Genomic DNA, 26,003 nt, shown 5'->3' with positions numbered 1-26,003 from the left:
ATCCTCTTCTTTGTAATCTGTCGTTGCACCACATCCTGTTCTTAACTACCAACCAAGCGAAGATTTTTAGGCGAGGCGGTGCCCAAGCATCCCATATGGTCTTCCTAATTTCTGATCTTGTATTGCCTAGGAATTGGGCTTGATATGCTGAGCTTGCCGAGTAAACCCCTGATGCTTCATGTCTCCATTTGATGGTGTCTGGAGTGTGTTCGAGCAGTTGCACATGCATAGCTTGCAGCCACCTGTGCAAGCTAATCACATCGCGCCAGATGTGTGTTGTATCTCCGTGTGCAAGATCCGCTATCCAGGTGTTGTTCTCTAACGCCTTTTTTACTGACCTATTCTTTCTTCTGGAGTGTTTGAAAATTTGTGGGTATGCTGTCTTCAAAGTCCCGGATCCAGGAGCAATGCCAGAAGGAGGCTGTTGCCCCGTCGCCTAAGTTAACTGAGGTGGAGGCGCTAAAAAGTGCTTTGTCTAAATAATTATAGTTGGGAAGAACTAGTCTAGTTCTCTCCAACTACAATTATTTTGATAGAGAGGAACTAGGATCTAAACACAGGCTGCAACTCCTCTTCAGATAGACAGTGACACACATCTTCTCATGAAGTTGAGCAGGCAGAAATTGGCCTGTGGTTGGGTAGCAGCAGTGATCTTCATTTCAGACAGTATGTTCAAACAAGCACAATGTACAGGGGAGTTGGTCAGAGTCAGAGTACACTGCATTAACAAAAACAAGAAATAGTACGAAGGCAGGCTGGAATCCCCGACACCTTTTGACTTTGAACATTCGAACCCCGCGTTGTATGAATTTTTTGAGGCGGGAATTTTGCATCCCATTCAGTGAAAAAATCAAAACGAAAATTACTGAAAGATTCATCATCGAGGTTCTTGCTGAGAAATTTTACTAGAATGTACAGAAACAAGCCAGGAGGTACAGTCGTATCATGAGATGCAGTACAAATTCCATTGCATTCAGATTCATTTCTTGCAAGAACCAACAATTCCATTACATTCAGATCCATCGCCTTCCCGCTAACTACACAGACCGACGGAACAGCAACGCATGCATACGGAATTCAGAAACGAAACCATAGCACCGGAACAGCAGCAGCAGCTACCAGGGTCGACTCGGTGGAGCAGCGGCGGGTGCAGGTCAGCCGCCGAAGCCGTAGAGGGTGCGGCCCTGGCGCTTGAGGGCGTAGACGACGTCCATAGCGGTGACGGTTTTGCGGCGGGCGTGCTCGGTGTAGGTGACGGCGTCGCGGATGACGTTCTCGAGGAAGATCTTGAGCACGCCGCGGGTCTCCTCGTAGATGAGCCCCGAGATACGCTTCACGCCGCCACGCCGTGCAAGCCGCCGGATGGCCGGCTTGGTGATGCCCTGGATGTTGTCCCGGAGCACCTTCCGGTGGCGCTTGGCGCCGCCCTTGCCCAGCCCCTTCCCTCCCTTGCCGCGACCGGACATGGTTGACGGCTTCCTCCCTTGGAGCTGACTGAGATGGAGATGGACGAGGAGCGGCGGCTGCGGCGGCTGCTGGTGGTGAGAGTGGGGAGGAATGGAAAGGGGATTTAACAAGGGAAGAGGGTGGAGTCTGCCGTTGGATCCATAGGTGATTGGACGGCTAAGATGTTGATCCGGGAGAGACAGGGCGCGGATCGGTGACGTGGCATAGGAATTTGATCGTCCCACGAGCTGAGAGTCCTGTTTTTTCGCATATACAATGATGTTATTTTAAGAATGTCATATAAGATACATGATGAGGTGGAGGAGAGACAATTTTAGAAAACCTTTGTCTTCTCTTATTTAAAAAAAGACAAGAGGTGATTTCTTAGAACAATATGTCTCATAATGATTTAGGAAGGACACCTGATAAATGTTCACGATATTTAACCTTTTCACACATTTCCAAACAAAAAGATTGAGCTTTTCAAAGTATATTCATGATAATTTTTAAGAAGTGTTTACATTTTTTTTAAAACATGCATTCTAAATGATGGTCATTAAATTTAGAAGAAGCGCTCTTGAAATTTCAAAAGGTATTCAGAATATTTTTAACATACAATGTAAAATGTATTCTTGTATGTATCAAAACTGTCCACGTATTTGAAAAAGGGAAATATTTGCCCACGGCGCGCCGGACGAACCGTTTGCGTGAACGTGTCCGATGCATTTGATGAAGTGGTGATCCTGCGGCCCAGCGTTCACCATGTAGGCCCACCCTTATCCTCTCCTCTTGTCTTCTTCCTCCCTTTCTTCTTCGCATCTGCCGACGCCAACCTCGCGTGCTTCGACGTTGCCGGCAAGCCTCTCACCAGCTTTGCTGCAGCAGCACACCACCGCAACTACTCCAAGCTTTCCACGACGGGCTTCTACAGGGGGCGGCGGCGCTACAAACGACGATCTTTTTTTGCTTCAACCGGCATGAAAAAAAGATACAAGTGGTGTGCGAAAAAGCTTCAACCGACATGAAAAAAAGCTACAAGTGTTGACGAAAATTTTGTTACAAGCATTGGCATCGCCGAGCTGCAACCATGATAAAAAAATGCTACAATCATTATACAAATTTGCTACATCCGTCATTCTGTTTTGTTGCAGTCGTTTTTTTTGCTACAAGCGTTGGCATGGCCGAGCTGCAACCATGATGAAAAAATGCTACAACCATTATACAAATTTGCTACATCCGTCATTCTGTTTTATTGCAAACGTATTGTTTTTTTGCTACAAGCGTTGGCATGGCCGAGCTGCAACCATGATGGAAAATCGCTACAACCATTATACAAATTACTACATCCGTCATTCTGTTTTGTTTCAACTGTATTATTATTTTGCTACAAGCTGAGCTGCAACCATGATGGAAAAATGCTACAACCATTATACAATGTTGTTACATTCGTCATTCTGTTTTGTTGCAACAGTATTTTTTTGCTACAAGCGTTGGCATGGCCGAGCTGCAACCATGATGGAAAAACGCTACAACCATTATACAAATTTGCTACATCCATCATTGTGGTTTGTTGTAACCATATTGTTTTTTTGCTACAATCGACAATTTTTCTTCTTCACGGGAAGGCGAGATGTTGGTGGTGGGTTGCTGCGAACCACGACGTCGGCGGTGAGCGCGGTGTCCATGATGACGATGGGGACGACGACAACGAGCGCGCGGGAGCCTGCGGGGCTACCCGCAGGTGGCGCCGCGTGCGGGATGTAGGGGAGGCTGGGATCGGGATGTTGGCTGAGCTGCTAAAGGAGGACGAAGGAGCAGGCGGGAGATCCAGTGATGCGGGAGCCTCCAATTGTAGGGCTACCCTACGACTCACACGAGTTTTTGGGCTGGTGCGCCGGCGTACAGTACTGCCCTTTGAAAACAGTGCTCATGAAGATTATTAATGTTCACACATTTAAAGAAAATATGTTTGTGTATTTGTAAAAAATACTATATATCTAAAAAGTAAATACAAAAGGAAAAAAATAAGAAAACGAAAGAGGAAATAATAATGTAAATAAAATTATCATAAAATTTCAGCACCAAGGAGTGTAAGTTGAGCACGGTGCGAGAATGGCGACCGAACCGACGCCTCACCTACCCCCGTGCGTGGCGATTGCCAGCGCCCCACCTACCCCCATTAATGGCGCCTTCTCGACCATCGAAGGGCTCGTGCTTATCTCGCAGCCACCTACCGCGTCCTCTCGCATAGTCGACACAACGCACACTCTCTCTTCTCCCTCAGTTTGTCCAGTTCGAGATGGCTGGAGGGCGCAAGGCGAGATTGAGGCGAGCGCGACCCGCGCATATGCTGGCGTCGCCGCCAGCTCTCCCTCCGATGGCGAAGGGCCCATTACCGGAGCCATTGACGGCGCCGTTGCGGCCATTCCCATCGATGAAGCTGCCATGGGTGGAATAGTCGACTCCGGAGGCCAGAGCGAAGATGGTGCATGTGGTACGAGAGAGGTTCCCCGATCGCTCAAGGTGGCCCGAGATCTGCGTCGAGATCATCCGGTGCTCGGAGTTCGTCGAGAGGATAAGGTTCGTCGGGGACGAAGGGGCAATGGACTACGAGATGGTGTTCTGGACGATTCAAGAGGCGGAGTCTGCGGATCCGGTGCAGGCAGAGAGATGGATGCGGTTCAGGACAAGGAACCCATCCAGGCTCAATATCCGCCCGCCTCTGGTGGTGGAGATTGCAAGGATCCCCCTGGAGTTCCTGCCACTGGGGACGGTGCTCCCCGGGTCCCCTGAAGAGATTGAAACCCGACAGGAGGGTGCGGCGGGGCAATTTGGAGCCGCCTCCCTGGCCGGGGGATCGTGGAGCAATTGTATCTTCTGTTCAGGTACGTCATTCCAAATCACATTCTCATTATCACTCGAAGAAATTTCAGTTCATGGTGAAGGTTGATATGAAGCTAGATGATAGGAGGGTAATTTGGGGGTTGTCCCTCTGAGTGATTTAGGAATGAATGCTAGACCTAGCGAGATTCCAATTGAGAAATTATCATGGTACAATCGATAGATTGCAGAAGGTAATTTGGGGGTTGTCCCTTTGAGTGATTTAGAAATGGATTCTTCAGCTAGCGAGGTTCCAGTTGAGAAAGTATCAGGGGATAATAGTGGGATTGCTTCTGCAATCGGGGGGGAGGCATGATTTGATTTGGCCTAAGATCCTTCGGAGCCGTCCGATCACTTCTAATCTAGCCATACAGGGATGTGTGGTCAGGAAGAAAGTGCATAAGAAAAATACGTCTTCTCATCTAGCTCACGGGGTTTCTGAAGAGGTGGTGGATTTTTTGGACAGTTGTGGGTGGTTCCATCCCCGTGTCGTCGCCCCAGACAGTATAAAAAGGAGCCCGGTCCTCCAAACCCTAGCTCTGTTGGAAATATGCCCTAGAGGCAATGATAAATAGTTATTATTATATTTCCTGTTTAAAGATAATCGTTTATTATCCATGCTATAATTGTATTGAATGAAAACGTAGATACATGTGTGGATAAATAGACATAACAATGTCCCTAGCAAGCCTCTAGTTGGCTGGCCAGTTGATCAAGGATAGTCAATGTTTTCTGACTATGTGCAAAGTGTTGTTGCTTGATAACGGGATCACATCATTAGGAGAATCATGTGATGGAGTAGACCCAAACTAATGAACGTAGCATGTTGATCGTGTCATTTTGTTGCTACTGTTTTTCTGTGTGTCAAGTATTTGTTCATATGACCATGAGATCATATAACCCACTCGCACCGGAGGAATGCCTTGTGTGTATCAAACATCACAATGTAACTGGGTGACTATAAAGATTCTCTACAGGTATCTCCGAAGGTGTCCGTTGAGTTAGTATGGATCAAGACTGGGATTTGTCACTCCGTGTGACGGACAGGTATCTCGGGGCCCACTCGGTAATACAACATCACACACAAGCCTTGCAAGCAATGTGACTTAGTGTAAGTCATGGGATCTTGTATTACGGAACGAGAAAAGAGACTTGCCGGTAACGAGATTGAAATAGGTATGCGGATATCGACGATCGAATCTCGGGCAAGTAACATACCGAAGGACAGAGGGAATGACATACGGGATTGTCTGAATCCTTGACACTGAGGTTCAACCGATAAGTTATTCGGAGAATATGTAGGATCCAATATGGGCATCCAGGTCCCGCTATTGGATATTGACCGAGGAGTACCTCGGGGCATGTCTGCATAGTTCTCGAACCCGCAGGGTTTGCACGCTTAAGGTTCGGCTATGTTTTAGTATAGTTGATTTATATGTGTGGTTGCCTAATGTTGTTCGGAGTCCCGAATGAGATCACGTACGTCAAGAGGGTTTCCGGAATGGTCCGGAGACGAAGATTGTTATATAGGATGACCTCATTTGATTGCCGGAAGGTTTTCGGACATTACCGGGAATGTACCGGGAGTGACGAATGGGTTCCGGATGTTCACCGGGAGGGGGCCAACCCACTCAGGGAAGCCCATAGGCCATAGGGGTGGCGCACCAGCCCTTGGTGGGCTGGTGGGACAACCCAATAAGGCCTATGCGCAAGGGATAAGAAAATCAAAGAGAAAATAAAAAAAGAGATGGGAAGGAAGGGAAGGACTCCACCTTCCAATCCTAGTTGGACTAGGATTGGAGGTGGGCTCCTCCACCTCCTTGGCCGGCGCACCCTTGGGGTCTTGGACCCCAAGGCAAGCCTCCCCTCCCCTCCTCCTATATATAGTGGAGTTTTAGGGCTGATTTGAGACAACTTTTGCCACGGCAGCCCGATCACAAACACCACGGTTTTTCCTATAGATCGTATTTCTGCGGAGCTCGGGCGGAGCCCTGCAGGAGTAGATCCTTCACCACCACCGGAGCACCGTCACGCTGCCGGAGAACTCATCTACTTCTCTGTCTTGCTTGCTGGATTAAGAAGGCCGAGATCATCGTCGAGCTGTACGTGTGCTGAACGCGGAGGTGCCGTCCGTTCGGCACTAGATCGGAGCGGATCGTGGGACGGATCGCGGGACGGTTCGTGGGGCGGATCGAGGGACGTGAGGACGTTCCACTACATCAACCGCGTTTCTTAACGCTTCCTGCTGTGCGGTCTACATGGGTACGTAGATGCAAATCTCCTCTCGTAGATGGACATCACCATGATAGGTCTTCGTGCGCGTAGGAATTTTTTTGTTTCTCATGCGACGTTCCCCAACAAGCTCCTCGTTCCCCAAACTTTTTTGGGTGAGGTAAGATATGTTCATAGCAAAAAAAATTTACTCTTCAAGACTGCTTCCCCTTGAGATCTGTTGGTCGTTTTGACCCATCCTCCACCACCTTCAAAGTTTCCTCCGAGGGGACTGCCCTTGGATCTAGATCGTTCACCCAGGTTGTGCGGGGGGAGATGGAGAACAAAGGGCGGGGGAACCAGATGAGGAACCATTGGACCCCTCCTGGCAAGAAGAACCTCCAGGAGGCTAAGGTTGCCCCTCTTGGAAATCAAGCCAAAGTAGCGCCGATGGCCAAATTTGGGACTGGAGGGAAGCAGATCCCTACACCTGTCCCAACCCCGGCTGACAAACCTCCTGCGACCTCTCAGATCCTAGCGGTGCACGCCCTTGATCCCAGGTACAAGGACATGATCTGTTTTAATTGTAGCTCGCCAGGGTACCATGCGGGGAACTGTAATGAAGCAAAAAAGATCTTTCATCTATGCAGGCAGTCATAATGTGAACAATTGTGTTGCCTGGGCTAAACCACAACCTACTGCTACCTATTTTGGTAGTGCAGCTGCTGGATTGGGTTTTTACCATATCGATATTCCTGTGGCTGCGGAGCCAAGCTGGCTAAATTATAAAAACTGTGTCATCCTTAAGCTAGTTAAATGTGAAGTTTCTGCTTCAGAGCTGCTAACTCAGTTAAATGAGATATTTTGTAAGTACAAGGATTGGCCATGGCAGATCAGAGAGTTGGAGGAGAAGAAGTTCTTGTTGAGGTTTCCACCTTAGAAAAATGCTAATGACCTAATTGAGTTTCCTGCTTTTGAGTTGCCAATTGATGGTGTGTCCGTGAAAATATGTGAATGGCAAGGCATGTTAGACCCATTTGGAGAACTAATTGAAGCTTGGGTTCAGATTGAAGGAATCCCTCCAAAGTGGTGTGCTTGGATGGTATTTGCTCAAGTTGCTGCATGTGTTTGGCATCCTTGTGGATGTAGATTGGAATGGGATTTTTAAGAGCTTTTCTGAAGTAGTAAGGATTAAAGTTGCGTGCAGGGACCCCCAAAAAAATTCCTTTTGAAAGTTTGGTGCAGATGAAAAGGAAACTCTATATCCTGTTATTCACTATGGAAGGCTTTGATCAGATTGGTGGAGAGCTAATGGAGATGGTGTTGATCCTGATGAAGATAACCATGGGGTAAATGATGAAGAACAAGGGGGAGAAGAGGAGGGAGATGACATGGGTGATGATGAAGTAATTGATGAGATTGATAAGCCCAATTTTCAGTCCAAGAATCTAGAAACTGGGAGTGATAACAAGTGTGTTCAAGTGGGTGTTGTTTCTGCAGCTGATTTCCACCCCCATATTCTGTTATATGAGATCCATGATGACTTTGTTGAGGAAACTAGGAAAAACTGCCTGAAGAAAAGGTGTTTGACCTGGAGACATATATGGGGAAGGAGCTGGATGTGGATGCGGGCTCTCCCATTTGTACTAGTGTTGTGCCTATGTCTGTCCATCTGGACTATTGCTCTGAACAACTCCGTAAATTTGATATGTTGGAATCTGATGAGGAGGAAGAGGATATGATGCCTGAGATGTAGTGTCTGGCTAAAGAGATATCTACTGCATTGGGGTCTACTAAGAGATCCTTGCTGGACACCTTGGAAAAAGAAGCAGGGCAAAAGAAGATCAACGCTAGTAAAGATGGGAGGTGGGGCCCTGTCCTCAGCAACAAACCACGAACCAGGGAACATGGGGGGGGGTCAAGATCATGGATAAATTTGTTGCATTCATGCAGAAGAAGAATTTGGAAATTCCAGCTACGTTCAAACGTAAATCATTTGCTACCTTTTCTCCTGAAACTTTAGTTTCTTATACAGATAAGGTTGATATATGCATAGGGGAGAATGAAGTGGAGTTGTTAGATATTATTTCTGATATGATTTATGAGGAGAAAATAAGGGTATTCAGTTTGCGAATAATAACACAGAGATTGTTCTCCCTGATAATCTGGACCTGGGTTGTGGATTAGTTGAAAGTGATGATAGGCAAAATCCATCTTTTACATAAGATGGCACTGTCGATCTGGAGATGGAGAGTCCTAAACTTAGAACAAAATATAAATCTTGTGGCTTATCACATCCTTTTAAGATAAAATGATTGGGGCCTTTTGGAATATCCGAGGTCTAGGCAAACCTGGTAAAGTATAGTGCCTATGTGAATTTCTGAAATCTAATAAAGTGGACTTTGTTGGTTTCTTTGAAACTAAAAAATAGATTATTAAGAATACTATTTTGAAGAAGATTGAGGGTGGCAGGGACTTTACCTGGCACTCGCTTCCTGCTATTAATACAGCACGGCGGATCCTTGTGGGTCTTAATAATGAGTTGTTTGATATCATAGGTTTTGTGGAGAGGAAGTTTTGCTGTATTGCTACTCTTAAGAATAAAAAAGATGGTTTTGTTTGGCATCTAGTGGCGATTTATGGCATGGCCTATAATGAGCTTAAATTGGAGTTTATAGCTGAGCTTCATGATGTGATGGTTGGGCTCACCTATCCAGTCATCCTTGGGGGAGACTTTAATCTAGTTCGTTACATTGCAGATAAAAATAATGGGGTAGTCAATCATCAGTTGGTATATTTGTTTAATGATTGGGTAAATAAATGGGCTTTGATGGAGATTAACATTGCTAATAGGTGTTACACTTGGGGTAATAACCGGGAGAATCCTATCTTTGCGACCATTGATCGTGTACTGGTTTCTACCTCTTGGGATGGTCACTTCCCTCTGTCAGTGTTGACAGCCTTGCCCAGGGTGGGGAGTGATCATACCCCGTTGATTCTTTGATACTAGGGCTAGGAGGGTTACCTCCCCTAAGATGTTTAAGTTTGAGAAGTGGTGGCTTGACCAACCTCGCTTTAGAGAATTAGTAGTTAGTATTTGGAATACCTCTATCCAAGGAGAGAATGCCATGGATAGATGGATGAACAAAACTAGAATCCTTCGGGAAAAAATTAAAGGCTGGAGTATTAATATGGAAACTGGTTTTAAGAAAAAGAAGAGAGAGCTTATGCTGGAATATGATGTATTGGATGTTTTCTCGGAAAAAATCAGTTAAATGCGGAGGATAGATGTAGGCTGAATGAGATTAAATCTGAACTTGATTTTATTTGGAAACAGGAAAAAAACTGCCTTGTGGCAAAGATCTTGAGATCGTAATATTATTGGTGGGGATAAAAATAATGCATATTTTCATGCTATGGCTAACCATAAACACCGGAAAAATCACCTCTCTATGCTGAATGGTGACTATGGTCTAGTTCAGTCTACTGAGGGAATGCTGGAAGTTACAACTTCCTTTTATAAGAAGCTCTTTAGCTTTGAACCAAAAGATAACATTAACTTGGGGGCTTCCTTCTGGGAGGAGGAGGAACTGGTGACTGAAGAAGAGAATGATACCCTCCAGAGAGATTTCTCGGAGGAGGAGATCAAAACTGCCATTTTTGGCAGCTATGCCAATGGCGCTCCTGGCCCTGATGGGTTATCTTTCCTGTTTTATCAATCCTTTTGGGATGTGATTAAAGGAGATTTTATGGCCTTAGTTAGAGATTTTGAATGTGGAGATCTTGATATTCACAGATTGAACTTCGCTCTGATTGTTCTTATTCCTAAAGAGCGAAATGCCAAGGACATGAAATTTTTTAGACCCATCGGCCTGAGTAATTGTGCAGTAAATTTTTCTCCAAAGCTATGACCAATAGAATGGCCCATATTGGCCATAGATTGATCTCCACCAACCAAACAACATTTATTAAAGGGAGATATATTTTGGAGAGTGTGGTTATGGCTCATGAGGTCATTCATGAAGTGAAAAAGACAAGGACACATGGCCTAGTTCTTAAACTTGATTATGAGAAGGCATATGATAGGTTGAGCTGGGAATTTCTTAGAGGGTTCGGGAACAGATGGATCTCTTGGATTAAAAGTATATCAATTAACATCACTTTTAGTGTGAAGATTAATGACTTAGTTGGACCTCATTTTGTTGGGGGTAAAAGGCTTAAATAGGGTGCCCCATCTTCTCCAATGCTCTTTAACTTGGTTGCTGATGTATTTACCAAAATGCTTCAAAAAGCTGCTAACCAGGGGTTGATTGCGGGGCTTTTACCTCACATCATTCCTGGGGGTGTGATTAGCTTACAATATGTGGATGATACCATTCTCTTTTCAGAGAATTATGTTGATAAGGCTAGACATTTCAAATGGTTCCTGACCTGTTTAGAAATTTATCGGGGCTGAAGATCAACTTCCACAAGAGTGACCTTATGACCATTAATGTGGAAGAAGATCTAACTAAGGAGTTTGCATAGATTTTCTGTTGTAAGCTTGGTAATTCCCCTATAAAGTACCTTGGCGTTCCTCTGCATTATGATAACCTCAGACGTGAAGACATCCAACCAATTATAGATAGAATCATTAAGAATCTGTCTGGCTGGATGGGTAGGTTTTTAGCATACAGAGGGAAAATTGTTCTGCTCTATGCGTGTATTATCAACATTCCTGCTTATCTTATGTCTGCGATTAGATTCCCCAAATGGGCGATTAATGCTATCAATGCCCAGATGGCACATTTCTTTTGGGGAGATTTAAATGACCAACATAAGTATCATCTAGCTAGGTGGGGGCAGATTACGAGGAAGAAAGAGTATGGAAGTTTAGGGATCCCCAATCTGAAATAATTTAATATGGCCCTCTTGGATTCTTGGGGAAATTTTTTTTTGGATGATTCAGTCCGGGACTAGAAAAAATTTATTAGTTACAAGTACATTGTAAACTCCCCGAACATCTTATGGAGTAGGAGTGGCAGTGGCTCAACCTTTTGAAAGAGCGTTACGTGGGCTCTAGCTGGAGCGAAAGTCTTTTATAAATGGGAACTGGGTAATGGGGAATCAATTAGTTTCTGGCATGATGTTTGAGTTGGGGACCTTGAAAGTCCAATTCTAGAAATTTTTCAAAATTTGCAATCAAACATACTATACGGTGGCCAAGGTCTGGGATGGGAATATACTAAGATTGACATTCCGGAGATGTGTGGATCAGGCAGGTTTAGCTCTCTGGGACAATCTTGTTGAGGTGGCGAGACAAGAAACTCTCTCAGATGATACCGATCTCCCTATCTGGAAGTTAGAGTCGAATGGCTCGTACCCAGTCAACTCTTTTTATAGTCAAATTAATTTTGGGGGTGTAGTTTCTACCTTTGGTGATAATTTGTGGAAAGTGATTTGTCCACAAAAATTTCACATTTTTCTTTGGTTGTGTGTGTATAACAAGGTGTTAACTAGGGATAACCTGGAAAAGCGTAGGCCGGTGAAATATGCTACTTGTCTATTCTACAGCTGTAAAGAATCAGTGCAACATTTGTTTTTTGATTGTGTAGTCGCTAAGCAACTGTGGGGTTTCCTATCTTAGGTGTTCAGTAAACCAGAAATTTTAAATTTTGATGATGTTACATTGTTGTGGATCCTAAAGCTAATGTTGTGATAAATATGATGGTTGTTGCCTCCTTATGGAGCATCTGGAAGCTGAGAAATGAATTTTGCTTTCAAGGCCGATCCTGGAGAAGTGCAAAATGCATTCTTGCAAAGCTGGACATCTATCTAAATCAATGTAAGGTATTGTTCATTGATGCTCAGGCAATCCTTCTTCGGGATTACATCAGGCCGCTGAACAAGAGGCGTGGGGAATTGCTTCAGATCACGTGGAGATGATCCTGGGAGGGAGCAGGGAGCTAAGTAGTTTTTTTTTCTTCTGTGTCTGTAATAAAAGATTTCTGTAAGGCTCTTCGATGCGTTAGCTGAACTGCACTCCTGGTTTTGTCTGGTATTTTGTTGGTCTTTGCTCAGATCATTCTAGCTAGTTGGTGGTTCTGTAAGACTCTGTTGCTTAATTTTAAATAAAATAGGGCAGGGGAACCCCTTTCGTTCAAAAAAATATATATCATAAATTAAAATGAAAAAATAAGTAAAAACAAACTATATAATAAAGGAGCTCACTACGTAGCGGCGCCGCACGACTGCGTTTGGGCTGGCAGTACGACCATCACATGAAGTCCGACGGTGCCCCAATGCAAGATGAAGCGGCGCCACCCTCCTCACTAGTGTGTGCGGCCATCACCATCGACGAGGCCCGTGCGCACTACACCAACATGATGCGGGAGGTGGAGGATGCTAAGTTTCGGCAGGCGCATGTCGTCTAAGCCTACAATTTCTGCCTCCTTGAGGAGCACCAACGCGCGGAGTTGCTCGCCGTTATCACATCCATCATGCGAGACGTGGATGTGACTGAGCACGAGGCGTTACTCGAGTCCTATCGCTTCGTCCGTGATATCCGTCGCGGCCGCTGGCGTTACCGCCAACAACGAAGCAGACACGTCCGCGCCCGTAGCAAAGAATAGTAGTGCATGGTAGGTGGGTTGAACATCGTCGGTCGATTAGACGCTTGGCGGTGACATGGAGGCATACAACTTCATCCCGGGGCTCTAGGGATGAAGCTAGAGAGCGCCGAGGCGGAACTGAAGAAGGCAAAGCTTCAGTTCTCGGGGCTCATGACCAGACATGGTAAACGGACAATGACGATCATTTGGTATAGGTTTAGAATAAGGTTTACTCTTGATTTATATGAAAAATGTAATGACTTTTGTGTGTTTTTATGAAAAATGCTCAAATGTAGTAAAATCGTCGTGTTTGCATGAATTCGTTCAGTTAGTTAAAACAATAAATGAAATATATGTGAGTAACGTTGGATGGCCGTCTTCGACATTAGTGTTCGCTAACTGGTCCCCTATTGGCAGAGAGATGCCACGGTGAGTAAATCTGCATGTGAGCCTTGGGCATGTCCTTAATTCCATCTACTCCCTCCGATTCGTTTTTTCTCTACGTATAACTTCAATCCCGGATACAAGGACAGCTGCATTCCCTTTTCTTTGGATGAATTAACCCGAGTAAACTAGGAAGATGAGTTAACACCTAACGCTGCATGCAAAGCTAATTATTAGGGACAGGTTTGGTAAAGATAGCTGGAGAAAAGGAACGCGCAGACTATATGGGAAAAAATGAGAAAAAATTAGACGCAGTGAAAAAAGAATCGGAGGGAATACTATCCACAACCAAACAACAAAATTAGAATTCTAGCAAATTTCAATGCAGAGGCCGGTTTGATTTTTGAAGAAAATTCAATTCCAAGCCCCCTCTCACCTATCGACAAGATCGTTGAGGTGTGTAATAGCAAATCCTTGTGATCCCCCCTCTTGCGAAACTCCTCCCCCCCCCTCCACACACACACAATAAAACCCGCGGCCCCTGCGTCGTCCCAACCCACAAACTCGGAGCAGCGCAACGCGCAGTAGTTCCGATCCAGCACCCGCTCCCCGTCCCACACCTCGAGTGGTTTGTCGTTCGTCGGAGAAGCAGCAAGCAAGAAGATGACCGAAAGGAAGGGCGGCGAGAGGAAGAAGGCGGTGGCCGGGTCCGTGAAGGCCGGGCTCCAATTCCCCGTCGGGCGCATCGGGCGCTACCTTAAGAAGGGCCGCTACGCGCGGCGCGTCGGCTCCGGCGCCCCCGTTTACCTCATCGCCGTCCTCGAGTATCTCGCCGCTGAGGTAACCGCAGATCTTCTCACTGTCCTCCAGCGTCTGCTCTGCTATGTTCTTCTTGTGCTGGACAAGATGCCTGATTCCGTTCTTGGTTTGATGAATCGCAGCTCCTGGAGCTCGTCGGCAACACGGCCAGGGACAACAAGAAGACACGCATCATCCCGCGCCACCTGCTGCTCGCCGTCCGCAATGACCAGGAGCTCGGCAGGTTGCTCGCCGGCGTCACCATCGCCCACGGCGGCGTCATCCCCAACATCAACTCCGTGTTGCTCCCCAAGAAGTCCCCCGCCGCCGCCGAGAAGGAGGCCACCAAGGGGTGCGGCAGCCCCATCTGGCGTGGGAGGTGGCGGCCAGGGCATGGGAGAGGGGGTGGCGTACCCCAGATGGGCCTTAGGCCCATCTGCGCTAGGGTTTCCCCCCTTCCCTCTCTTGCTGCGCCTTGGGCCTAGGTGGGAGGTGCACCAGCCCACTCTGGGCTGGTTCCCATCCACCTTTTGGCCCATGCTAGCCTTGGGGCTGGTGGCCCCTCCCGGTAGACCCCCGAAACCCTTCCGGTGGTCCCGGTACGTTATCAGTGACGTCCGAAACACTTCCGGTGTCCAAAACCCCTAATCCTATATATCAATCTTTACCTTCGAACCATTCTGGAGCTCCTCGTGACGTCCGGGATCTCATCCGGGACTTCGAACAGCCTTCAGTAACCACGTACACTATTTCCCTATAACCCTGGCGTCATCAAACCTTAAGTGTGTAGACCCTACGGGTTCGGGCAGCATGCCGACATGACCGAGACACCTCTCCGGCCAATAACCAACAACGGGGTCTGGATATCCATGTTGGCTCCCACATGTTCCACGATGATCTCATCGGATGAACCACGATGTTAAGGATTCAATCAATCCCGTATACAATTCCCTTTGTCTATCGGTATGATACTTGCCCGAGATTCGATCGTCGGTATCCCTATACCGTGTTCAATCTCGTTACCGACAAGTCTCTTTACTCGTTCTGTAACACGTCATCCCGTGGCTAACCCCTTAGTCACACTGAGCTCAATATGATGATAGATTATCGAGTGGGCCCAGAGATAACTCTTCGTCACACGGAGTGACAAACCAGGTCTCGATTCGTATAACTCAACAGACACTTTCGGAGATACCCGTAGTGCACCTTTATAATCACCCAATTACGTTGTGACGTTTGGTACACCAAAAGCACTCCTATGGTATCCGGGAGTTGCACAATCTCGCGGTCTAAGAAAATGATACTTGACATTAGAAAAGCTTTAGCAGACGAACAACACGATCTAGTGCTATGCTTAGGATTGGGTCTTGTCCATCACATCATTCCCCAATGATGTGATCCCGTTATCAGTGGCATCCAATGTCCATGATCAAGAAACCATGATCATCTATTGATCAACGAGCTAGCCAACTAGAGGCTTACTAGGGACACATTGTGATCTATATATTCACACATGTATTACGGTTTCTGGTTTCTGGTTAATACAATTATAACATGAATAATAGACAATTATCATGAACTAGGAAATATAATAATAACCAATTTATTATTGTCTCTAGGGCATATTTCCAACAAGCGAGCGCACGAAATAGGCGGCGCCTGATGCCGTTTTGCCCTGCGCATTGAACCACTTATGCCGCGTGTGCGGTTTTTGCGCCTCCGCTCGAGCGCTCGGAGCGGCTGCACGCGTGCAAAAAAAACATAATTTTTCCAGCGCGGCGGTTATATCGCGCGGCTGTTGGAGATGCTCTAAGAACTTATTTTGACAATAAGCTGAAAAAGAACCGGCCCTAAGCCCCTTATCACATACCCTACCGTCCAACTGTGTGATACAGAAGTTTCGGAAAGGCCACTGCTAGACCTAGACGTTGGCGCGTCAACCAAAATTTTGGCCGGTCGGCCCAGCCGTTCGATTCAGTGATGCGCAACCGTCCGATTGGATCCCCTGCGGGTCATTTTCTTCCTTCCTCCTCAATTCTTCCTCCCCACGCCGTCGCGCAACCGTCTGATTGGATCTCTTTTGAGCCGTGTTCTTCCTTCCTCCTCAATTCTTCCTCCCCGTACCGTCGAGCTCGTCCTTGAGACAGCCGCGCTCACCAGCCACCTGCGCCGCCTTGTTCATCCTCGACCCCGTCCTCACCACCGTCATCGCCGCACCTCCTCGTCACCCCCTACTCTGGCTCCCATGGTATCTTGTATGTAGAACGGAACCTATGTACAAAGCCACCGTTCGAGCACGGCCCAACGTTGGGCACAACTTTATGATGTCTGGTTGCAGCAAAAAAAAAAAAAAAAACGCCATCACCTTCCATGGTCACCATGAAAAAGAAGAAAATAGCACGTTCTACAATTTTGTGTGCCGGTTCCGGCAAATGCCGTGGCTGATTGAAGCAAAATTGATGCACTATGACAACGGTCCTAGCAAACATGATGGCCTGTTCCAACAATTTGAGATGCCCGTTATAACAAATCTCGAAGCCGGTTCCAACATTATCACGGTTGCCCAATGTCGAGCCGCCGCCACAACGGTTGACTCGCCGCGATGGATGCAGCAAAGTTTCACGCACAACTGTACAATTTTATTTCACGTGGACCAACACTGCTTTTTCAGATGCCAAAAAAACGCACGCTCAAAAAACACGCAATGCAAATTATGAAGCGTGCGCGATCTGATGTCTTAAATTTGCAGCCTGGAAGCCAACACATCCAACATTTGCATCACGCATGCTGACGCTTTTTGTGCGCCTTATTTTACAACATCTGCTTTATCATCTTTTTTGTCTCCCGCGCACAAAAAACGCTAATTTTTAGCGCACATTTTTTTAGTTTGTTGGAGATGCTTAAAAAACTGTAACTTGACACATATTAATTCATTGGATAGAAGAATCAGATAGGTGGAGTAGAATTAGACTGATTTTATTGCCTAAATTCCATTATAACTTTGTTAGTTTAAAACTCAATTTCAATTTCAAGTACAAATCTGTGCTCTCTAATTGGTCCATCTGGACCTCCCACGGATCACCCCCTGCCCGCGAATCTCCCCTCAGATCCAACGGCGAGCGCACGACGTCACGCGGATCGCTCCCCCCACCCGCTTTGTCCCCGCCTCCAATAAAAGCCACCAAGCTCAGAGCATTCCAATCCAGGATCCAGCACCACACCTCGAGACTCCTCGTCGCCGGAGAAGCAGCAATGGCCGGAAGGAAGGGCGGCGAGAGGAAGAAGGCGGTGACCCGGTCCGTGAAGGCCGGGCTCCAGTTCCCCGTCGGCCGCATCGGGCGCTACCTCAAGAAGGGCCGCTACGCGCAGCGCGTCGGCTCCGGCGCCCCCGTCTACCTCGCCGCCGTCCTCGAGTACCTCGCCGCCGAGGTAACCGCAGACCTTCTCGCTGTCCTCCAGCCTCCGTTCAGCCCTTTTCTTCTTGTGCTGGGCAGATGCCTGATTCCGTTCTTGGTTTGATGAATCGCAGCTGCTGGAACTCGCCGGCAACGCGGCCAAGGACAACAAGAAGACGCGCATCATCCCGCGACACCTGCTGCTCGCCGTCCGCAACGACCAGGAGCTCGGCAGGCTGCTCGCCGGCGTCACCATCGCCCACGGCGGCGTCATCCCCAACATCAACTCCGTGCTGCTCCCCAAGAAGTCCCCCGCCGCCGCCGAGAAGGAGGCCACCAAGTCGCCCAAGAAGAAGGCCGCCACCAAGTCCCCCAAGAAGAAGGCCGCAGCCACCAAGGAGTAGCCGTCCCCGTGGACATAGCCTAGCCAGTGTGTAATCTGTTCCATTTCTCATGGACAAGATGACTAGTCTGTATGTAGCTGCCCTTTTGTCAGATTCGTCGAGCAAGAGCGCCATTGTATCTCTGATTTCTGTGGGAATCTTAGTAGTTCTCTTGTTCTATATATCTATGGGCTATGGCTGTCTGCAATTGATCTTATGGATGCTTGTTACCTGCTTTTGCTTCTCAACAAGTTGTTTGTTCCATTCGTATGAAATTCTCTCTTCTATCATCTCAAAATTCCCCTTGCTCTTTGCTCACTGAAACAAACAGGGTACTCAATTTCAGTTGCCCATCTTATGTTCCTATCAAGCTGCAGAGAACTGAATCTTTGCTATGTGATGGCGCTAAATTGGACAAGGTGAAGTTGGAAGAATCGTATGAGCAAGATTCTTCAGAAGTCTTGCAGCAAAAACATGTCAAACTATAGTGTGACCATGCTCAAAATATTGTTGCAGACAATTTAAACTTTCAAACCACAAACCCGGGAAACATTTGGCTGCCAGATGCAAACTAAACTAACTAGCCTGATGAGGTACTACTTATTTTGAATTCACCTAAAGCAGAAACATATGTTTTTTTTACGAAAAAAAGGCATTCGGTTTTGTTTCTGCATCAACACATGCAGCAGCTTCATATTTAAGGGGGAATGGAACACCATCAGCAGAGACACATGCAGCATCTTCACAGTTAAGGGATTGTTTAGCCATAGAGCTGCAGATCCAACGAAATAATTCATGCAGAAACAGAAGAGAAACTTTCCACATCCTGATCCATAAACAACAAATCCAACAGAACTCGCATCCTGGGCATCAGCACAGACACATGCAACCATCGCCAGCCAAAGCACCTCCTCCTTCGAGCCTCCACACATATGTGTTCAAAGTAGCGGTGAGCTTTAGGCCCATAAGAGAATTTCAGAAATCTTTAAGACCCCATGTAGGGTGACATGACAAGGTGGTGGTGGGAAGTTTAGTCCCACCCCGCTAGTGGAGAAGAAGCTCGCTCCTTTTATAAGGGTCTCTCTTCTACCGTTCTACGTACTATTGGAGAGTGAGAAGAGAAGAGGCCTTCGCGCACTCCTCCACCGCCGCCTGCCTCATCGCGACGCGTTGCGGGTTGCGGGGATGAGCTGAGCCGAGCTCATACCTACGCACTTATTTTTGCCGGTCAGGAACGGAGAATACGTAACGGATGCGCCACGACCTGAGACGTCGGATCGTGGGCTGTTACCGACTCGGATGTGGGTTCATCCCACGTCTCTCCACCCGGCCGCCTATATTACACTTCTGCAATCCCACTATGTTGATAAGATTTTGAGTCGCTTTGGATATTCAAACTGTAAAATTTCTCAAACACCATATGATCTTAGTATGATGATTCGAAAGTTCAAAGGCAGAGCTATAGATCAATTGAGATTCTCTCAAACTATTGGTTTGCTTATGTATCTAGCTAGCACAACGATGCCTGACATCGCGTTTGCTGTGAGAAAACTTAGCCGGTTTGTTGCCAATCCAGGCGATGTTCATTAGCGTGCTGTTGAAAGAATCATGCGCTACCTGAAAGGTACTGTCAACCACAGGATTCACTGTATGGGATACCCATCGGTACTTGAAGGGTATAGTGATGCGAATTGGATCTCTGGTGCTGATGAGATGAAGGCCACTACTAGGTATATATTTACTCTTGGAGGTGGTATTGTTTCCTGGAAGTCTTGCAAGCAAACGATCTTAACGAGATCGATAATGGAAGCAAAATTAACAACATTAGACATATCTAGTGTCGAAGCAGAATTTTTTCGAGATCTTTTGATGGACTTACCTGTGGTTGATAAGCCGGTTCCGGCTATCCTTATGAACTGCAATAATCAGACAATTATTATCAAAGTGAAGAATTCAAAGGATAATATGAAGTCCAACAAACATATAAGAATGAGATTGAAGTCTGTCAGACGTTTGAGAAACTCCAGAGTGATAGCGTTGGATTACATCCAAACGGCTAAGAATCCGGCAGATCCCTTTACTAAAGGGCTATCACGTCTTGTGATAGATAGTGCATCGAGGGAGATGGGTATGAGACCCACATGAGTTGCCATGGCAGTAGCCCAACCTATATGATCGGAGATCCCGTGAAGTAGGACCTGGAAAAATAAGCCAGTGGTGAACTGAGGAGAGTAACTTTACTAACCCACTCCGTTGGAGATGCGATGCTCTCGAATACTGTATGGTAGGATGACTACTGTCTTAATGTGTTCTAAAGCTTATGTGTAAGCAAGATGTTGTCCTACAGAGCGATCTTTGGAGGAACACACCTATATGAGCCTGACTGCTGGTCATAGTATATGAGATTGGGGTGATCTCTAGTAAACTCATGAATAGGCCAGGAGTGTGACTTATATGCTTCACCCGAGGGGTCAACCTTCGATAGTCTAGTACTAGTAAAACTTGTGGTGAAGCTTCTTTACGCCAAACTGACAATTCAAGGCATAGTCCATTGTTCAGTTGTAAAGGGGTGTAACTACTTGTTCTGGGTGAAGCTCAACCTTAACAGGTCTTCACTAAAATGTTGGTATATTAAAACAGTGATTGGAACGAGGGAACATGATGTGCCCTTGAGATCTGGTGGGGGATTGTTGAAATTAGTGGTCGGATTTAGGCCCATAAGAGAATTTCTGAAATCTCCAAGGGCCCATGTAGGTGGTGGCTTGACAAGGTGGTGGTGAGAAGTTTAGTCCCACCCCGCTAGTGGAGAAGAAGTTGGACCCTTTTATAAGGGTCTCTATTCTACATGCCATTGGAGAGTGAGAAGAGAAGAGGCCCTTGCACACTCCTCCTCCGCCGCCCGCCTCGCCACGCCACCCGGCCGCCTATATAAGCAGGGCTAACGCCAACCCTAGCCATCACGAGATCAAATCGCCTTAGCCGAGAAGAAGGCGGCAGAGGATGCTGCCGTCGTCAACGCTGCTGCTACGGCCAAGTGGCCGATCGGAGGGTATAACATGTTTATCCCGCTCCTATTTATTTCTGCCCTAGTAGTACTAGCTATATGCGTAGATGTTTCTGCTATATGCGTAGTACTTGCTAATATGATCCGTGATCAGTATGTCATGAATCTAGTCAATGCCATGTTAGTAATTATTTCATGGATTAATTTACTTGAAAAATTGCCTATTTACTCAACAATATGTACCTCCACCCGTTCTCGTGAGAGCCCAACGTTGTCATGGCTAGCCACTGCGCATGTCTGATCCGTGTTAGCCCGACGCCTTCACAACCTTACATACCCGCACCTCCTCTTCACCCATGTCGGAGCCCGAGCGTCCCCGCTAACTCCAGATCAGGTCAACGGATCCCTTGGTGTGCCGCGCTTCGATCCGCAGCCAACACCGCTGGAACGCGAATATGAGAAATGTGTGAGATCCCAAGTCGTCACCCCTAGCAGTTGATAGCCTCCAGCGACGTCGACGGCGACCCCGACACGTGAGGCAAGGCCCCAAGACCACACCTTGCTCGTAGCCACACATCGTCGTCATGAACACATCAGCCGCCGCCGCTCGAGATCCATTCGAGATCCGTCGAGGAGTGCGAGAGAAGACTGCCCTGCCGTCGCAAGCGTCGTGTGGGCTTTGCCCGACAACACCCTATGGGAGTGCCAGAGCTACACCCTAGGCCGGGGGGGGGGGGGTGGGTGGGTTCTGGCCCTGGTTGTGGCGCTTGTAGCATTCGAGGCCCAATCCTAACCGGCTCCGCTCTTGTCCTATGGCAATGCCAAGGTGATAAGTTGGCGGGAGGGAGCCGACCGAGGCGGTGTGCAAGGTCCGTCCGAGCCGCTCCTAGGAGAGCGACGCCAGGGCTGCTGGAGTGTTTTCATTGTGCTGCCATTCGTACTGTACAACTATCAAACAAGTGTCGCTTCACCATCTGGCTTTGGAACCTCGTCATCCAAAAGTACGGTCTAGATCATATGGACATCGAGTTGTGGCACCATGAGAGGTCTGTCATGAAATGGCGGGACAGACATACGGACATGCATAACCCCAACAGAAAAGCATTGGCTTCCCTCACGATGCTCGTGTGTTGGACGATTTGGAACGAAAGAAATGCTCGTGTTTTTCGTCATAAGAGTGCGCCGTCCTCAATACTCCTAAGAGCAATCGTCGACGAGGCTAAATTTTGGGTCACCGCAGGCGCAAAAAAATTAGGATATATTGTAATTCGCGAGTAATTGTCATTCCGCTTTTGGGACGGCTTTGTAACACTCCATAACTCTTCTCTCTTATTTAATGGATGAGGCAAATTTTATGCCTTCGTTTAAAAAAACTATCAAAGAACACAAGATTAAACCAAGTAAGTGTAATAATGGCTTCACCATCCGGCCTTGGAACCTCGTCATCCAAAAGTACGGTCTAGAACATATGGACACCGAGTTGTGGCACCAGGAGAGGTTTGTCATGAAATGGTGGGACAGACATACGGACGTGCATAACCCCAACAGAAAAGCATTCGTCTCCCTCACGATGCTTGTGTCTTGGATGATTTGGAACGAAAGAAATGCACGTGTTTTCCGTCATAGAGTGTGTCGTCCTCAATACTCCTAAGAGCAATCGTCGACGAGGCTAAACTTTGGGTCATTGCACCCGCAAAAAAATTAGGATCTATAGTAATTCGCGAGTAATTGTCATTCCACTTTTGGAACGGCTTTGTAACACTCCATAACTCTTCTCTCTTATTTAATGGATGAGGCAAATCTTATGTCTTTGTTTAAAAAAACTATCAAACAACACAAGATTAAACCAAGTAAGTGTAATAATGTCAGAGTAAACAAAGTACACAAAAACAGAAGTAGAAGTTCGAGACTGAAAATCGACACTTCAAATCTGAACCTATCAATTGAGGCAACATCACAGTGACATGCATCCCATCTCCATCTTAAATCTGAACATATCAATTGAGGCACATCCCAGTAATCAACGAGGATATAGTTAAGTGCAGCACCATCTCAATTTTTTTTTTCCTTTTAAGCTTGCTTCGTTACAGTTAGTTGAAGGCTATACTTTCTAAGGCAGAGCTATTGTTAAAAAATTCGAAGCCGGGAACAGATGCTTCGTAGATCCTCGATTTTCACAGAACAAGGGGATTGCTTTCTTTTTTACTCTGCTTATAAGATTTGGTCAAAGTCAAACAATATAAAATTTGACCAAATTTATATCAAAAAAATAAACATCTACTATATTAAAATTATATGGTATAAAAATATATCTCGTGGTGCATCTGATAATATTGATTTCATGTTGTGAATGTTGATATTTTTTAATATAAAGTTAGTCAAACTTTACAAAGCTTGACTTTGACCAAACCTTATATGCAGACTAAAAAAACGGAGGGAGTACAAGGAGTTAAAATCAGGCACAAAATCTAGTTAACTAATTACTCCCCCTCTTTTGAGAGGTGCGCAAACAACACGTGCACATCAGCCCATCTAAAAATTTGAGTTTATTTTATTTTCACCCACAAAAAGTAAGTTGGCTTTCTCTCCTGAACTCCCACCCCATCACATGTAAACCACCACACAGTCATCGAGCGTGTGGCTGCAGCTCTGTCCACCGAAATTACGCTTCCCCAGAGCTGGGGCCGGCCGCGACCTCCACACGTTGGGTAGGCTGCTTCTCTAAAGTTTGATAGATGATGTCCTTATACTCGGAAACGTATAAACCATCAACGAAAAAGACAACAGTTCCGTAGTATGAAGACACGGTTTTAGAGCATAAAGACAGAATCTACAACACCGGGAGAAACAACCTTCGCAAATCAGCTTCGACTAGAAAGTAGGCCAGCGCTGTACGCCGATGCGGATGCTTGCACGCACCCGGCCCTCTTAGCCTTCGATCGGTTTCTCCAAAATTAAAGCGGTTTGGAGGGAATTGAGAGGAATGAAGGGGATTGAGGTGAAATTTGACTTGTAGGAAATTTAATCCTTTCCAATTTTAAAGAAACCGTACAAGGCCTCAGTGGGATTAACCGAACAAGCAAGCCGACCTCGCCGCCCCATTCTTTGTGGATTCAAGTGGAGCGCTGGAACGGCATGGCTTTGGGCCGCTGGGAAAGGCTGGCTTATTCTGTACAGGTATGGGCCTTTGGTAGGTAGCTTGCACGTAGCCGCTCGGCCCACGAGAGGGCGGGCAAGCCCGTGATGACTCGGTACGTGGCTAGGCCCTTTGACCTGGACAGTACGGTACTCCCTCTAAAAAAAGAACTGGGCCGTTAGAGCAACTCCAACAGGAGAATCCAAACGGACGCGCGCTTTGTTCGTTTTTCGTCCGTTTGGGTCGGCCAGGCAGACATGCACGTCCGCATTCTGAAATGGGTCGGCTTAACCGCCCAACGAGGAGGCTGACCCAAATGTGCTGGCATAAAAAAATACTCGCAAGAAATAAACTTAAAATAAACATAATTAAACATAAGTGGTCGGTCAAACGCCGACCAAAGTCCACTTAAACATAATTAAAATATTAAAAAAAAGTCTGCGCCCGCCTTCTGCCGCCCCACACGTTGCCCTTGACGTCGTCGGCCTTGTCCTTGCCTTTGGCGTCGGCGCCGCTGTCGCCATCGCCGGTGAGGTCGATGAAGGCGGGAGCAGGGCCAGCCCACCCAAACGCCACCTGGTACGCTGCCAGGGCAGCCTCCTCCGACGTCTGCTGGGGCGGCGGCATTGCGGCTAGCCGCGTGCGCTTCTCCTCGTCCTCCTCGAGCCAGAGCACCTCCGCATCGCGCTGGAGCATGGCCTCGTAGCGCATTTGCTCCTCGCCGACGGCCTGCTCCTGGTAGAGCCAGTGCACCTTCCAGCACTCGAGGTGGGCGGCCTCCTGCTCCGGCGTCGCGACAAAGTGGATGGGCGGTGCGCTCACCCACTCGCGGTACTGGCCCTCCACGTGTAGGCCTCCTCCGTCCAAGTGGGTGGAGGCGGGGAGGGCTTTCGCGTTGCTGGCTTGGGCTGGATGGGCGGCGACGGTGGCGATGGCGGCACGAACAGCGGGGTGTGGACGGAGTCTCCCGCCGCCGACAAGGCGAGGGCTTGCTCCAGACCATCCCAGCGCGCGTCCTCCTCAAGGCTGCTAGCCTCCAACGCCTGCTGTAGGGCCTCCACGAGGGCAGCCTTTTACTCCGCCTCCGCATCCATGTCCTCCGGTTGTACGTGCGGGGGCAGCAGTGGGAATGGCGGCGGGACGGCGTCGACACCCGAGCGCCGTTGCTCCTCGTGTTCGAGGGCGAACCAAGCCTTCTAGTTGGGAGAGTCGGGGGCGCACTCAGGAAGCCGACGTTGCTCCGGCGTGAGCTACGTGCGGCGCCGGCACACCTCATCGACGTGCGCTTGCTGGCTCTACGGAACCGCCGGCACCGGGATCCGCTGCAGATCGAGGTGCCAATAGTGCGGCAGCGTGACGTCGGGGTAGGGAAGGGGCTGCGTGTACTCCCAGTGCCATCGCGCTTGGTGCACCGGGATGTGCAGGCGTCGGTGTTCAGGGCGGAAATGCACCGGTGGTGGAGGACGAGGGGGAGGGGCAGCACGGGAGGACGAGGCGCGAGGGGTGCCCTTGCCCTTGCCATTGTTGTTGCCGAAGATGCCCATGGCGGGCTAGGGTTTCCTGTCGCGGCAAGGAAGCAAAGGGAGTGGTGGAGGGCAAGATGTGGACGAGAGAAGTGGATGAGCCCGCCCCCCGCCGCACGCGTGCTTAAAAAAGGACTCTTCCTGAGGCTGACAAGTGGGCCCGCTGTCGGTGGTCGTCATAAATAAGACGACCGGTGGTGGTTGGGTGGCCTACAGGTGTGGACACGGCGGACGCCGAGGAGACGCACGTCGC

The 26,003-nt window shown here is 47.7% G+C and overlaps 3 protein-coding genes across 3 annotated transcripts; 2 read left to right on the top strand and 1 right to left on the bottom strand.

The window, feature by feature from the left end:
* Positions 1-951: 951 nt before the first annotated feature.
* Positions 952-1,524, bottom strand: LOC123418617 (histone H4). The gene has a single exon (XM_045107039.1). It carries the CDS (start codon positions 1,464-1,466, stop codon positions 1,155-1,157), a length of 312 nt encoding a protein of 103 aa, XP_044962974.1. The 5' UTR covers positions 1,467-1,524; the 3' UTR covers positions 952-1,154.
* A 12,635-nt stretch (positions 1,525-14,159) lies between these two features.
* Positions 14,160-17,263, top strand: LOC123418613 (protein H2A.5-like). Its single transcript, XM_045107036.1, has 3 exons — positions 14,160-14,351; positions 14,453-14,661; positions 17,251-17,263. Exons 1-3 carry the CDS (start codon positions 14,175-14,177, stop codon positions 17,261-17,263), a joined length of 399 nt encoding a protein of 132 aa, XP_044962971.1. The 5' UTR covers positions 14,160-14,174.
* Positions 17,264-17,514: 251 nt separating this feature from the next.
* LOC123418614 (protein H2A.6-like) lies at positions 17,515-18,268 on the top strand. Its single transcript, XM_045107037.1, has 2 exons — positions 17,515-17,738; positions 17,839-18,268. Exons 1-2 carry the CDS (start codon positions 17,562-17,564, stop codon positions 18,106-18,108), a joined length of 447 nt encoding a protein of 148 aa, XP_044962972.1. The 5' UTR covers positions 17,515-17,561; the 3' UTR covers positions 18,109-18,268.
* Positions 18,269-26,003: the final 7,735 nt, after the last annotated feature.

This window comes from Hordeum vulgare, unplaced genomic scaffold, assembly GCF_904849725.1.
Source record: "Hordeum vulgare subsp. vulgare unplaced genomic scaffold, MorexV3_pseudomolecules_assembly, whole genome shotgun sequence".
NCBI lineage: Eukaryota > Viridiplantae > Streptophyta > Magnoliopsida > Poales > Poaceae > Hordeum > Hordeum vulgare.
This window is presented reverse-complemented; position numbering and strand designations above follow the sequence as displayed.

Bases quoted from the DNA above. Each gene is read 5' to 3' on its own strand.
- LOC123418617 (XM_045107039.1), bottom strand. From the start codon at position 1,466: ATGTCCGGTCGCGGCAAGGGAGGGAAGGGGCTGGGCAAGGGCGGCGCC.
- LOC123418613 (XM_045107036.1), top strand. From the start codon at position 14,175: ATGACCGAAAGGAAGGGCGGCGAGAGGAAGAAGGCGGTGGCCGGGTCC. The intron at 14,352-14,452 runs GTAACCGCAGAT...GATGAATCGCAG, and splicing joins TCGAGTATCTCGCCGCTGAG to CTCCTGGAGCTCGTCGGCAA.
- LOC123418614 (XM_045107037.1), top strand. From the start codon at position 17,562: ATGGCCGGAAGGAAGGGCGGCGAGAGGAAGAAGGCGGTGACCCGGTCC. The intron at 17,739-17,838 runs GTAACCGCAGAC...GATGAATCGCAG, and splicing joins TCGAGTACCTCGCCGCCGAG to CTGCTGGAACTCGCCGGCAA.